The 14,939-nt window shown below is 23.3% G+C and overlaps 3 protein-coding genes across 3 annotated transcripts in view; 1 reads left to right on the top strand and 2 right to left on the bottom strand.

Annotated features, from left to right (window-relative positions):
• Phum_PHUM281390 (uncharacterized protein) overlaps window positions 1–2,635 on the bottom strand; it is a gene marked incomplete at both ends in the record, with an annotated part of 3,116 nt that extends 481 nt beyond the window's left edge. The window contains 8 exons of the mRNA XM_002426804.1: window positions 37–154; window positions 251–450; window positions 529–696; window positions 835–1,303; window positions 1,383–1,562; window positions 1,643–2,036; window positions 2,184–2,301; window positions 2,401–2,635. Coding sequence (XP_002426849.1) covers window positions 37–154; window positions 251–450; window positions 529–696; window positions 835–1,303; window positions 1,383–1,562; window positions 1,643–2,036; window positions 2,184–2,301; window positions 2,401–2,635 — 1,882 coding nt within the window. The remainder of the gene's footprint in view (window positions 1–36; window positions 155–250; window positions 451–528; window positions 697–834; window positions 1,304–1,382; window positions 1,563–1,642; window positions 2,037–2,183; window positions 2,302–2,400) is intronic.
• A 1,654-nt stretch (window positions 2,636–4,289) lies between these two features.
• On the bottom strand, window positions 4,290–6,778 carry Phum_PHUM281380 (uncharacterized protein; the record flags this gene model as incomplete). The annotated part of the gene is made up of 3 exons (XM_002426803.1): window positions 4,290–4,459; window positions 4,540–5,092; window positions 6,572–6,778. 3 exons carry the CDS (start codon window positions 6,776–6,778, stop codon window positions 4,290–4,292), a joined length of 930 nt encoding a protein of 309 aa, XP_002426848.1.
• A 4,027-nt stretch (window positions 6,779–10,805) lies between these two features.
• Window positions 10,806–14,049, top strand: Phum_PHUM281370 (sphingosine kinase A, B, putative; the record flags this gene model as incomplete). Its single annotated transcript, XM_002426802.1, has 8 exons — window positions 10,806–11,319; window positions 11,475–11,699; window positions 12,002–12,140; window positions 12,442–12,678; window positions 12,769–12,897; window positions 13,257–13,444; window positions 13,535–13,782; window positions 13,855–14,049. 8 exons carry the CDS (start codon window positions 10,806–10,808, stop codon window positions 14,047–14,049), a joined length of 1,875 nt encoding a protein of 624 aa, XP_002426847.1.
• Between the last annotated feature and the right edge of the window lie 890 nt (window positions 14,050–14,939).

Raw genomic sequence — 14,939 nt, 5'->3', positions numbered from 1 at the left:
TAATTCCTAAGGGTCCTAAAAGATTTTCTGCGGGACCTGCATCCCCTAACTGAGCTCGGTAACTGGATAATATATTTTTAAGTGCATTTTTATCCAAATCAACCGGTTCGAAATTTTCAATATCATCAAAACTATCATTTTCTTCCCCTTTAACCTATAAAAATAAATATGTGAGATTTAATACTATTACAATTAAATTTATTTTTTCTAATTTTTTAGTATCCGGTTAAGTGAAAAAAAAAAAACTAACCAGTTTTGTCTTCGTTTCGAAACTTTTACCGATTGTCGTATTTGAAAGTTCTTGATCCATTTCTTTCATGTATTTGATCAATTCTTTATTTTTATTCCCGGATGTTTTAGTGATTGGAAGCTCCATATCGCTTTCATCTTCGTAAGAACTCATACCTGATCCTTCACTTTCCCAATAATTATCGTCGGGAATGGAAAAATCTGTAAAATATTCGTTTGCATTGTTTGAAAATTGGCGATTTCCTTAAGGTTCAAAAAAAAAAAAGGAAAATGCCATACCTAAAATATTTTGTATGGCGTTTATAAAACCGTCAGGCTCGAATTGAATTTTATTTTCTTTTTCAACTTTTTCTATTTTTTCTTCGGAGGTTGAGCTGTGAAGTTTTGTACCGGGAGAAAATTTTACAGTCTTGAGTTTTTTACTTTTTATTCCTTTTTTTGTTTTCTCTGATGAATCAATCAATTTATTAGCCCTGGAGAGGGGGGGGGGAAACAAACAAAAGAAAAAAATCATTTTTAATCATTTATAAAAGTTTAAAATTTGTAAAAATAAATTATACTTTGGAAATTCTGCTCCTTCCAGACCAGATATATGATTTATAAAAGTTTTTAAATGATCGGCAATATTATTTGTTCCATTAATTAAATCTCCTTCAACTTGGCTAGCTCTACCGAATCTAGTTTCTAACATGGCATCTAAGTCTTCTTGAGTTATATTCATCCAATCATCTTTATCCGATTCTGGAAGACATTTTTCTTTTTCTTTTAATTCATCTGTGTCTATTTCTAATTTTTCTAACAAATCACTAATTTCTTTTGCCTGATTGGGCTTTACAGATTCTTCGCAAGATGACTGATAATATTTTTTTGCATTTTCTAAAAGTCTGTTATATTCTTTTGAATGTTCTAAAAGACCTTGAAAATAATTTCTTGCAGTTAAACATTTAAAAAATTTTTTCCACTGAGTATCTTCGGTAAAATCACTTTCTTCCATCTCTTCATATTTACTCAGTTTTCCTCTCACCCTTGATAATAATATTTCAAAACCACAAGCCTAGACGACATGAAATTTTATGTATATTCAATTCAATTTTTTATATCAATAATTAACATTTAAGTATTTAAAAACTTACAACTTTTATTCCCAACAAGTGAGACTTGTACATTTCATCATTCGGAGGAGGCAAACTCCAACCGGTTCTTTTATCGGGAATATATTTAGAAGTAGAAAGCATTGCATACAAACATTTTGTAAACTTTATTTGTGATAAAACTCTATTTTCAGGAGGAAAAAATCTCATCGCCTGACATGCCTAAAATTTTAATTTAACTTTTAGAAATAATGACTAACTGATTTCAAAATAATATTACTTACAAGGAAATTTTATCTGACCTTAATATCCATAAGATCTCGTTCGTAAAAAGCTCTTACAGCTGGAGCAATTAAGTTTGGTTTAGCATTAAGTAATCCAGCAACTCCTACAGGCACATATAAATTAACCCTGTGAAAATTTTCTTCTATTCTCTCAGGATAGCCTGAAATTCTTTGGTCAATTGCTTTTTGCACACTTTCTTTAACCTGAGTTTTGTTCGTATTTTGCCTTACATAGTTGATTACTTCATCAGTAACAATATATTCATCCTTATTAGGTTTGTAACATTTGGGTAAAATTTGTAAGTGACCATTGTAAATGAAAACTCTGTTTTCACATGAATCTGGAGTAACCCAAGATGGCAAATTCTCAGCAGCTTCAATCAATAAAAATTCACCATCAGTATCTTTAACTCTGAAAAAAAAAAATTAATGGTAATTAATTCTTAAAGTAATTATTAATGAATATAATTTAATTTACATATTTTAAATTACAATTGATTCCAAAAAATATATAGGAAATCAAAATTTGCTTTTAATAGTTTTAATAATAAGTACTTACCTTACCACAAGATCATTAATTTGTTTTGTCAGTTCTGTCAAAATATACACAATAAACCATTCATCTTCAATATTTTCACCATAATTAAGTGAACCATAAAATGAAAATGCTTCTGATTCTAAAAAAAATATTAAATTTAATTAAACAAAAAAAAAAAAATAATAAATTGATAAATTTTGCATACAAATCTGACATTTAATTGTTAAAATGAGTTCACCTTCGTTGTTTGAGTATTCATAAGACACTAAATTTTTAGCATAAATTTTAAATCCTTCATTGTGCCAAATATATTTTTCAGATATTTTTTCTACAATTGACAATATTTGTTTTTTTAATGTTTCCACTGCCTGTAAATCGTTTTTGAAAAGAGGTAACGATGAAGGTATATTCGGATAGAGATAAAACTCAACAAAATCGTTTTCTTTTAAATCGATGAATTTTTTACCGGACATATTTAAAACTTTAAACACAAAAAATAAAAAAATAGTGTTAAGAAGTGAAGTTTAAACAAAGTGATAAAAAGCAAATAAAGTATAAGCTATAACATTTTTATTTTAATTCAAATGTTGCAAGTGAGTAAGTAATGACAAGTATAGATCTCTGTGATTTTATTCCGAAATTATAAGTCATAGAGATAAAAAATGTTCGAGCTTTGAGGTAAAACGAATGAATTCGATCCAATCGCTGGTGAGTATTCTATTTAAGAATTTTGCAAAATTTAACGGTCGCTTGTTCGAACACAAAATAATATAATTAAATAAAATGAAACATCTATTAAATCAGGACTCAAGTTTATTCACACTAGGTAACTTGATTAATTATATTTTCATTGTTTTAAAGCTTTCTTTTTATTTCAATTGGAAACAATAATCTTAATCCGGGAAATAAATATTTACTACCACTAAAAATTTTTATTCTCTGATTATCAATTTTATATAATAAAATTCAATGTAAAATTAATTAATTATTTTAATGCATATATGGTTTCCGTTAACTGAATAAATAATTAACTCGAAATGAATTTAAACGTTAAAAAAGTGTACAATAACGCGCAGCTTCCCGGTGGAAGGTTGCAGACGAAAAAAAGGATGCAACCATTTATCTTTAATAATTTATTAAAAGGATTGCAATGGGGAGAAAAATTACATTTTTTTTTTATTTTTTTTAAAGTGCTAAAACGTTTTAATTAAATAATTAAACGTTATAAAATTCATGCTATTTAAAAACACGTTTTAAAATAAATAATTGAAATGTGATTAAAATCATTAAAATAACACCATTGTTTAACTTTTGAATTAAAAAAAAAAAATTCTTAAAATTTTCATTTTAATGTTTGATTAAAAGATTTTGAATTAGTATTATTATTATTAAGTAGGGTGAAACTCAAGTAATCAAGGGAAATAAAAAAAAATAACTTGAGAGCTTTCTTTCCTAAAATTTATTTTATTTTTTTAAAATCTTATATATATATATCAGATACATATAAAAGTGATAGTCACACAAATTTTTATTATTGATTGTAAAGTCAATCCAAATGTATTTACATAAAAACATTTATCCAAAAATTTATTTTGTACATTGAAATTCTTTTTTTTTTTTTTTTATTACAAACTATACAAATAATATTATAACAAGTTTTCACATAAATATTTAAGTAAATAATTATTGAAAGTTTAAAAATTAAATTTTTTAATATTTTCACATCACGTTTCTTTAGGTACAAAGAGTAAAACTAATTTAACAATCATTCTTTGATATAATATCATCATCATCATCATCATTATTACTTTTTCTTTTTTAACAAACACTTCATCACACTCTTATATATTTTTATTATTCATAAAAAAAAAAAAAATAATTTTGTACTTTAATTTAATTTTTTTTTTTTTTTTTCCAAATCAGGGAAGCCTTACAAAAATTTTTATAAATTTAATATATATATATATATAATTCAATAAAAGATAAAAATTTATGTATAAATAAGTGCACAAGATATAAAAAAAAATTGTTTTATTTATATAATAAGATAAATAATAATAATAATAATGATAAAGAAGTTTTGGAAAAAAATTTATCCCAAATATTATACATAATATGTTTTTTTGTTTATTTAACTTCATAACATTGTTTTCGCCTGGAGGAAGTCGTTTTGAAAAGTTTCATAAAAGTCCCCAAAACAAAAAGTGTTTGCCTATGTTTTTCAAATATTCCGCTGTATAACTTTTCCCGACATAATTTTCTTTCGTTGACGAGTTTTTTAGAAAACTCTTCGGTCTCTCTATTCACGGAATTCATTATATATATATATATATTTACAATGGAGGTCGAGTAGTTATTTTTTCTTCTTTTTTCGTACCGGGTACTTCTAACATAGGACTCGAACTTCTACTATTTTTAAAACGTATTTCATCATAATTAACCTTTTCCGATTGTTCTTCCGAGCAAACATGATTAAATGTTATCATAGGATTAGGTTCTGATAAATTTTCGAAAAAATTTTCTTCTTGAAATTTTTCCGTTACCATCAAGTTAACATTTTTCATTTTCAATTTATTATTATTATTATTATTTATTTTGTAATTGTTTTCATCGTCGTCCTCGTCCTCCTCTTCATCGTTTCCGAAAATAATTTTTTTATGAATTCCTTCATCCGTTTTGATTTCTAATCTTGTCAATGGTTTTGATGATACTTTTGCTGTTGTCGTCGTTGTCGCTGTTGTTGAATTTTTCAATTTTTCCTCTTGTTTCGAATTTTTTTTATTTGATTTTTCTTGTGCGTTGTTATATTTTGTTATAACATTTGTTAAATTATCAACGTGATTTTGAAATGATTGTTTATAAGAATCTTGTAGATATTTATCGTTTGTTCCAGTTTTTAAAAAACCATCTGATTTTCTTATATTTTGTTCCTGAAATATAAAAAAAAACATTTTCCTTTTTACCTTTATATATATATATATTGATTTTTGATTTCGGTTAAATTAAATTGTTTGCTTAAATTATGTCACACAATTTTTTTTTTAAATTTTTAATCGTTTAAATAAATTAATTATTTATAAAAAATATTTCGAACGAGCGCCAAAAATTTATTTAAAGTTTTTTCTTATTTATTTATTTATTTTCTCTCTCTCTCTCTCTCTCAGCTGTTCAAACGCAAAAAGCAATTTTTTACATAAAAAACGAATCGATTATAATAACAGGCCCGAAATAAATAAATAAATAAAATAATTTTTAACGTATTTTATATAAATAATTTATTAAATCGAGATTAATAATAATAATAATAATATCAAATGACTAAATCGTGGAAAACAAAGAGAGAAAAAAAAATGAATAAATATTTTATTAACATTAAAAATAAATTTACATAATCAAATACCGTAATAAATAAATAAATAAGCATAATAATAATAATAATAATAATTAAAAGACGTTTTTTAAAAATATATCAGAGTGTATTTGTTTGTTTTTTTTTAAAAAGTAAATTTATAAATAAAACATTTTTTTTCGTAAAATTTTCATCAGGACTTTTCCTACAATTTTCCTGGCGAATAATTTTTTATTGTTAAGACATGTCATTTTGATATAATCCAACAACAGTTTTTTTTATTTTCATCCCGTTTTCGACTGCCATTTAATTTTTTAATGTAAAAAAAAAAAAAAAGTTTTCCCTTTGATATAAACATTTTGTTTTTTTGTACGTTTTTTTTTTGATTACATAAAAAAAAAAAGAAAAAAGAAAATTTAAGTACAAGATTATTTTTCTTCTTTTTCTATTAATCAATAATTTCTTTGCATGTTTCATATATCGAATGCTTATATACATTTTTCTTTCTTTTCTTTCTTTTCTTTTCTTTGTTCTATTTTATTTTATTTTTATTCGTTTTTTAAATAAATTTTATGTAATAATAATAATAATAATAATAATTTTAAATTAAACGAATTTTATAAATTTAAAAAAAAAAAAAATAAACAAATCAAATTTAATACCGTGAAAGTAATAAAAAAATTTATATACATATATATTTATCATCAATAAAAAAATTAATTTATTTTGAACAAAAATAATAATAATAATAAAATTTATTACACGACAACAACGTTTACATGCACGAACGTTTAAGATTTATTATTTACTTACGAAAATAACTTTAAATAAATAAATAATAATAAAAAATTTATTAAAAATCGAAATAAAACATAAATAAAATATTCGTCATTTTTTTATTTATTTTTTATTTTACGTTCAATTTCGTTACGTATTATAAAAATTTAAAAAAAATTGTTTAATCATTATTATTATTATTATTATTATTATTATTATTATTATCGATATCACTGATTATCATATCAGGGTTTATTGGGAAAAAAACAAAAAAATTTTTTACCTGTGATAATTTTCTATTTCTATTAGCTTCGCCTAAAAACGTTTTACATTGAGCAGACGAACAAAATTTTTTACTGTCGTCGTCAGGTTTATACTTCCTTTCACTCAGGTTGACAACCACAGACTGATGACGTCCCCCAACGACATCAGACGTTAAATTTTCCGGAGTTTGGACTCCTCCACGTTGACCGCTCATGTTTTTATTCATTTCTTATTTTATTTTGCCTGCCTTTTCAATTATTTTTTTACCTGCCTAATCGAAAAAAAAAACAATAACAAATCAGATATCAATCAATCACGTAAATTATTATTATTATTATTATTATTATTGTTATTGTTATTATTGTAAATTTAAATCCACGCGAGTTATGATAAAATATTATCGGGGAACGTTTTTTAAAAAAATGATAACCGTATCAAAATCGCGAAATAAATAAATAAATAAATAAATAATGATTTTAATAAAAGTAATTAAATGTCGTGATAAAATTGCGTGTGTTAATAATAATAATAATGATGATAAAACGTTCGGAAAACTCATTACGTGTACGATGAAAATAAATTTAACACGTTTTATATATCCTTTTAATTTCCTTTGAAAAGAACAAAGTAAAAAAAGGCGTTAATAAAGGAAAAATGGATAAAATTTTTGGATAAAACGAAAGGTTTTTTTTTTTTTAATACCTTTTTTATTTTTAAACGAAAGGTTTTTTTTGTTTTTGTTTAATTACATTTTCTTTTTTTTTGGAGGGGGACGGGGGGAGGGCAGGGGACGGGAGGGGGTTTTAAATTTATTCTAGTTTATTTATTTATAAAAACGTTTTTTAAATAAAAAAGAAAAAAGAAAAAAGCTCGAAAATTAAATTTTGCAAAAAAAAAAGAAAATTTTCTTTATTACGTATTTATTTTCGGTATCCCTTAAAAATTTCCACGCGGTATTTAATATTAATAATAATAATAATAATAATAATAATAATAATAATAATAATAATAATAATAATAATACTCTTTTCAAAGTTATTTTTTTTTGTTAATTTTATTTTCACGTGAAATAACTGACCGACATAAGGTACGACTAAACGAAATGAGAAAAAAAAAATATGTTGAAAAAAAAAAAAAAATACGTAATCCGAAAATTCGATGCCAAAAAATTTTTTTAAATGAAAATTTTTTTTACTTATTCCGCCTTCGTTCGATCGTCAGACTAAACCCAATTTTTTATTTTTTTATTTTATTTTTATTATTAAAAATAATTTTTTTTTCCCGGCTTTCTAAACGTTGACAAAATCCTTACGTTTTTAACCATTATTATTATTATTATTATTATTATTATTATTATTATTATTATTATTTTTTAATCAAAATCCTGCGTCATTTGATTTTTACTGAATGTTTGCCAGAAAATATTAAAGAGAAAGGAAAAATTTTCTTTTTATAAAAATGCATAACAACAAACCCTCGTCGTCGTCGTCAAACATGAGATTTTCTCTCTTTTTCCCCCCCCCCACTTTTTTTTTTCATTTTCCGCTTTTTTTTTTCTTTCTTTCTTTCAATCATAACATTTTCATCCGGATTAAAAGTTTTGAAAAACTTTTTTTTCCTTTTTTTTTTTTTTTGAATTTAATTCGAATAAAATTAATAATTTAGCGGATTTTTTTTTTTTTTTTAAATAATGAAAAAAATGAAAAACTTTATTAAAAAAAAAAAAAATTTCCCGGATAATAATATATCATTTAAAATTTTCTTTTTTAAAAAATTCATTTATTATTAATAATAAATTTTTTTAACCGTTAAAAAAAAGAAAATTGTTATTATTATTATTATTGCGCCATTTTCAACGCCGGAAAATTTTCGGTCGAATCTTTTTAATTGATAATATTAAACTTGTGAAAACTTTTATTTATTTATTTTTTTAAAATTGAAAATGATCAATCGAAATTGATTTTTCCAATATGAAACTATACCTTAAAATACTATTTAAATAATAATAATAATGATAATAAAAAGCCTTTTTATATTCGCGATTTATTCACTTTTTCTATTTTTATTTGTTTTAACGATCAACGTTTCATCCGTAAATTATTTAAGCAAACTAAATTTAAAAAAAAAATTTTCACCGGGAAAAAAATCAAAAAAGAAAATGGAAGAAGGAAAATCGTTCGATTAATTAACACAACAAATCCCCTGATTAATAGAATAAATAAAGAAAAGAAATTTTTTTTTTTTTTAACCCCATTCTTGTTTTTTTGCGGTTGTTTAAAATTAGAAGCATTTATAATAAACATTTGATCTAGAAATTTTTACAGTCGAATTAATTTTTCCAAATTAACATGAACGATTAATAAAAAAGAAAACTGGAGAAGAGAAAAACTGGAGAAGAAAAAAAACTGAAGGAGAAAAAAAAATGAATAACGTGAGAGGTTAAAATGTGTTTTACTACGATAAAATAATTGATTATAATTAATGTAAATTTGTTTGTTTGTTATTATTATTATTTTTTTTTTTTTACGTAGTTAGTTATTTAAAAAAAAAATATTTAAACTAATCGATATATGTATAAATAATTTATTTAAAATTCAAATAAATAAATAAATTTTTTAATTGTGAGAAGGTAACAGGAATTTATTTTCTTAACAAACAAACAAACAAACAATCGACATTTTTTTTATTGCATTTCGTAAAATAAAATAAAAATTAATTTTTTATAAAATTTGTTGTTGTTGTTTGTTTGTTGTTTTATATAAAAATTATTTTGATTTTATTAAAATTTATTTATTTATTTAAACAACACGAATAATAATACTAATCGATAGTTTTACACTTATCGTTTTAGAAAAAAAAATTAAATCATACATAAATTTATTATTATTATTATTATTTATCGAAAATAAAATTTTAATAATGTATAAATAACTTTCTTTTACGTATTAAATAAATTTCTCTCGTTAAAAATTTCGAAAATGGAAAAATTCTTTTTTTTTTTTTATAAAAATAATTTATTAATACAAAAGGATAAAAATAATATTGATTTTCTGTTTTTTTTTTTTTTATTTCTCGAAGGTAATAATTAATTTTAAACAAAAAAAAAAGAAGAAGAAGAAGTTTATAAATAATTAACAAAAGTTTTTTTTTTTTTTTTTAACAATTGTTTAATCAATAAAAATGTTTTTTGTTTCATTCAATCGAGTTTGATTAAATTTAAATTCTAAAAAAAAATTTTATTTAATTATTAATTTTATTTATTTATTTATTTATTATCGTAAAATTTTATTTCGACATTTTATTTATTTCTAAATAAAAATAATTATGAAATACTTATTACAAAATATTTTTTAAAATTTAAATTTAAATTTAAATTTTTAAAAATTTTATGGATTTTAAACAGATTTAAAATAAAAAAAAAATATTATTTACTAACACATGCGAAAAAAAATTCATGTTTAATTATAATAATAATAATTACTAACAACCATAAAAAAAAAAAACTTTTCAAGGTTTTTATAAATGTACCTTTGTACCTAAAAAAAAATTAAATTTTATTAACTCAAATGTAAATTATCATTAGTCATTTAAATTTAATTTTTTCATGGTAAAAAGAAAATTCACGTGAAAGAAGGATATTTTTTTAAATTAAAAAAAGTAACAATTTTATTTTAATAAAAAATAATCGTTAATTAACATTTAAATTAAATAAATTATTATTAATAACTTTAATTAATAAGATTTACTTATTTAAAGAGGAAAAAATTTATTTAGAGCGTGTATTAAATTCACGCGAATTCGAGTTTAAAAATGACAAAAAAAAAAAAATTTAATTAACGACATTAATAATTATTTTGTAATTAACACGTTAAAAAAAAATTAAATTAAATTAAATTGAATTAACAGGTACTCGAAATCGATACCTTATTTGTTTTTATATTTAATAAGTTTTTTATATATGATCGAAACGTTGTTTTTAAAAATACATAAACAACCGTTAACTGATATTTGAGAGATTTACGGTTAAATCGATATTTATAATAATTATTTCCCGTAAAGTTTTTTACTTCAACGAAATTTAATTCATTCACAATTTTTTTATTTTAATTAAAATTGAATTTAATTTGAATTTATTTTGTTTTTTTTTTTTTGTCTCTTAAGATTAAATAAAAGTCGGTTATATCGTTTTTTCATTGTTATTATAATACTTATTATCAATCACGTGGTACTAGTTATAAAATCCTAGTTTTAAAATGGACGGCAGTGGCGTTGGTAGTGACACTTTGCTCGAAGAGACATTTTATATATTTTCTAAAAAAAATACAGTTTATAAAGTTAAACTAACCGAAAAAGGATTATCTCTTGTTAAAGAAAATAATGGTCAAACAAAAACGGAAACTATACGAATCGACGACATCGTCGGTGCTCATTGCATGCGAAGTAAAGCCAAAGTGCAAGGAGGACCGTGCGTTTGCGGTCCTAATTCAAAAAAAAAAGATTTAAAAATGGTTGAAGATTATGGTTGTGAATACGATCAGAGAGACGTTAGTGCTTATTTGTACGTTTACGCTTATATTCTTAAAAAGTCTAAAGTTACGTCGGGTGAAAGGCGAGAGAAAATGACCATAACTCTAAGATTCAGGTCTTTTGATAAATCACAAGAAAATATGAGAGAAGCACAAAGGTGGAGAACGGCAATTAAATATTTAATTAAAAAAAAACCCATACCTGATTTTGTTATTTATCAAGGAGACCAAGAAATTATAGGTAAAAAAATAGAAATATTTGACAGTTATTTTTTTTTTTTTTTTCGAATAACATCAAAACAAAATAATGTTTTTAATGTTGAATTTATATAAGATAAATGATTTTAGTTTGAAATTTTTTTTTTTTTTAAATAAAGTTGTGAATTATAATTACAGCATCACCAACAATTAGCTTTGATGAATCCCAAAAATTGTTAATTTTATTAAATCCAAAATCTGGACCTGGTAAAGCCAAAGAAATGTTTCATACGAAAATAGCACCTGTTTTGACAGAAGCCGAAATTCCATATGATTTGATAATAACAAAACATTCAAATTATGCTAGAGACTTTGTCAGATTAAAAGATATTTATCAATGGAGTGGCATAGTTGCTGTCGGAGGTAATACTTAATCCTAAATTATAAAACTTATAAATAATTCAAATGAAAAATTTTTGCTTTTTTAAATACTTTTTATTATTATCTTATTATTATTTGTATGTATTGCAAAAGCCAGTTAAGTATCATCAAGTTATTAATAATTACATAATCATTACGAAGAAATGAAATGTTTAAAGAAATAATTTGTATTATGGAATACATATGGTTCAAATTTCAGTCAACACAAATTGTTTTATTGTTATGTAACTAATTCTTCTTATAATTGTTATTATTATTATTATGTTTTTTTCCATTTAAATAAGGTGATGGAATACTTTTTGAAATAATGAATGGAATTTTTGAAAGGCCCGATTGGGAAAAGGTTTTTTCACAAGTCAAACTCGGTGTCATTCCGTGCGGATCTGGAAATGGTTTAGCGAAAGCCATTGCACATTCCTTAAGGTAAATTTTTATTCCTTTTAATTATATAAATTATTTCATCACACATAAAGTTTTACTCTGATTAACATTGTAATAACAGTTTTTTGTTTAAATTATCATTTTCCTTCGTTACACTTAAAAAATTTTTGGAATCACTGTTATTTTCTTTCAAAGTAAAAGAAAAAAAAAAGAAAAAATTTAATAATGTTAAAATATTAGTAAACAAAATTGTTTTTTTTTTTGTGTTGACCTTTTTTTTTTTTTTTTTTTTTTTTTTAATTTTTGTGACCTTATTTATTACATAAATGTGTTTCATTTGCAGTGAACCGTACAATAAAAATCCTTGTCTTACCTCTGCACTTAATGTTACAAGTGGAAATGTCGTAGATATGGATATAGTGAGAGTAGAGACGAAAAATGACATAATGTATTCATTTTTAAGTATAGGCTGGGGTTTGTTGGCTGACATTGACATTGAAAGTGAAAAATTAAGAGCAATTGGTAGTCAAAGGTTTTCAATATGGAGTGTGGCAAAATTAATCGGATTGAGAACTTATCGGTAAATTTGTACTTGAGAAAAAAAAAAAAAAAAAACACATTGTTTATATTAAGGTTTAATGTAATCAAATTTATTATTTTAAATTTACAGAGGTAAAATAATGTTTTCACGAATAGATGGCCTTAAAAAAGTAACCAAAGATGGCAATCATTTAAACGGTTTATATAATAATTGTTCGAATGAAAAATATGATGATATAAAAAGCATGCGGATGAGTCAGTAAGTATTTAACATATTATATTTAAATTTACAATGAAATGTACAAAAAAAAAAAAAACATTATTATTATTATTAATGATACAAAGTTAATGAAATGAAATATGATGAAGAAAAGTCAAAATGAAACACAAATTAATCAATTAATTAATTAGAAAAATGAAAACAATTAAAAATTATTGAAATTTGAGTTTGGTTATTACGAGTAAAAATATTTTTTACTAAAAATTAAACACGCTCCTGTAGAAGTAATAAATAATAATTAAATTGTTATCATATCGTCAAGTATTTTAATCTAAATAACATTTAAAGCTTTCATTATCATTTACCTTAAACTAAACCTAACCTTTTTTTTTTTTTAGGTCATTAAACGATGTTTTTTCAAACGTTTCTGAAGACAATATTAATTTAGAAACTAGTGATAATAAAGGGAGCAAATCTCCTTGTAGTTTGCATAAATCTGATAGTTTTTATTCAATACATAGTCGGTACAGTACTTATTTTAGTGTTGCTGGTAGTAGTTATTTAAGTACGGACGAGCAAACAGAAGGTAAATTTATTTATTTAAAAAAGCATTGGTTTCGAACGTGTTAAAGAAATTAATAAATAAATTAATTAAAATTTTTTTTTTTTTTTTTAGACAGTATAGAACCTCGAAAACCGGGGAATAGCGTGAGAATGTACGGCCCTGCCTCCAGACTACCCTCTCTCACTCAGCCAGTGCCAAAAAATTGGGATACCGTGGAAGGAGAATTTGTGATGGTTCAAGCCAGTTATCAAACTCATATCGGTAGTGATTGTTTTATAGTTCCTAATGCCAAACTTAGTGACGGTATAATTTGGCTTATGTTTGTTAAAAAGGGAGCATCCAGAAGTCAAATGCTTCAGGTATATATGATAATAATAATTTTTATTTATTTTCGCAATAATTCACGAATTAACTTTTGAATCGTTTTGCAGATTTTGTTGGGACTTTCCTCCGGCGATCACGTTGCCAGCCCACAACTCGAAATCATTCCCGTGAAAGCATTTAGATTAGAACCGGATTTAACGGACGGCAATTCGGGACACATAACGGTCGACGGGGAATGTGTCGATTACGGTCCCATTCAAGCGGAAATTTTTCCCAAGATGGCTTCCATTATGTCAAGGTAAAAATTATTTACTATTAACTTGCCAAGGAAATCGCGCATAAAGTGCCTAAGTTAAGTGTTAGAGAAAAAAAAAGGAAAACATTTCAACGGTCAAATTTTTACTGTAAAATTCTTTTTATTGATCCGTAAAATAATATTTTCAAATGACAATAGTGTGCCATCATTAAAATCGCCAACAAAAAACATACAAAATAGTTTAGATAATAATAATAATTACATTACACATTACGTATGGATAAATTTAATTGAATTAGAAATTTCTAGAGGTATTTTTATTTTTTATTTTTTTATAAAATGAAAACAAATCAAGTACAAATACCTCGTTAGAACCTAGTCAAATGGGATTAAATGTAAGAGAGAGAGAGAGAGAGAGAGAGAAACTATTATTATTTTACAAGGAAGATGATATTTTGCAGCTAAAATTTACTGAGTGATATTAGTTATTAATTAATTAATTAATTGAAAAAAAAAATACTTAAAGACTCCCTACGTTCGTTCATTACTCTTATTGTGATGAATGTTATTAAAAAATGCCAAATTTTTTTTTTGTTTTTTTGTTGAAATTATTCATTTTGCTTGAGTCTTCCCCATGGTATGATAAAAATAAATAAATAAATAAATAAATAATGTAGGTAGGTGTTAGGGAAGGAAAAATAATAATAATGTGTAAATACTAAATAATAATAATAATAATTTTTAATTGGAATTATTTGCATTTTGTCATTTATGTAAAACAATAAAATTTAATTAAAAAACTAATAAAAAAGGTTTTAAATAAAATGTTTATGTCACAAAAAACAAAATGGCGTAAATATATCATTAAAAAACAAAAATAAAACATTTGTTGCTTTGATTTTAAATAAAATTTAAAAAAGTCACAATTTAAAATTA

This window comes from Pediculus humanus, genomic scaffold (genome assembly GCF_000006295.1).
Source record: "Pediculus humanus corporis 1103172107665 genomic scaffold, whole genome shotgun sequence".
Taxonomy (NCBI): Eukaryota; Metazoa; Arthropoda; class Insecta; order Psocodea; family Pediculidae; genus Pediculus; species Pediculus humanus.
Note: the sequence above shows the minus strand (reverse complement) of the source record. Positions and strands in the feature narration are given on the sequence as shown.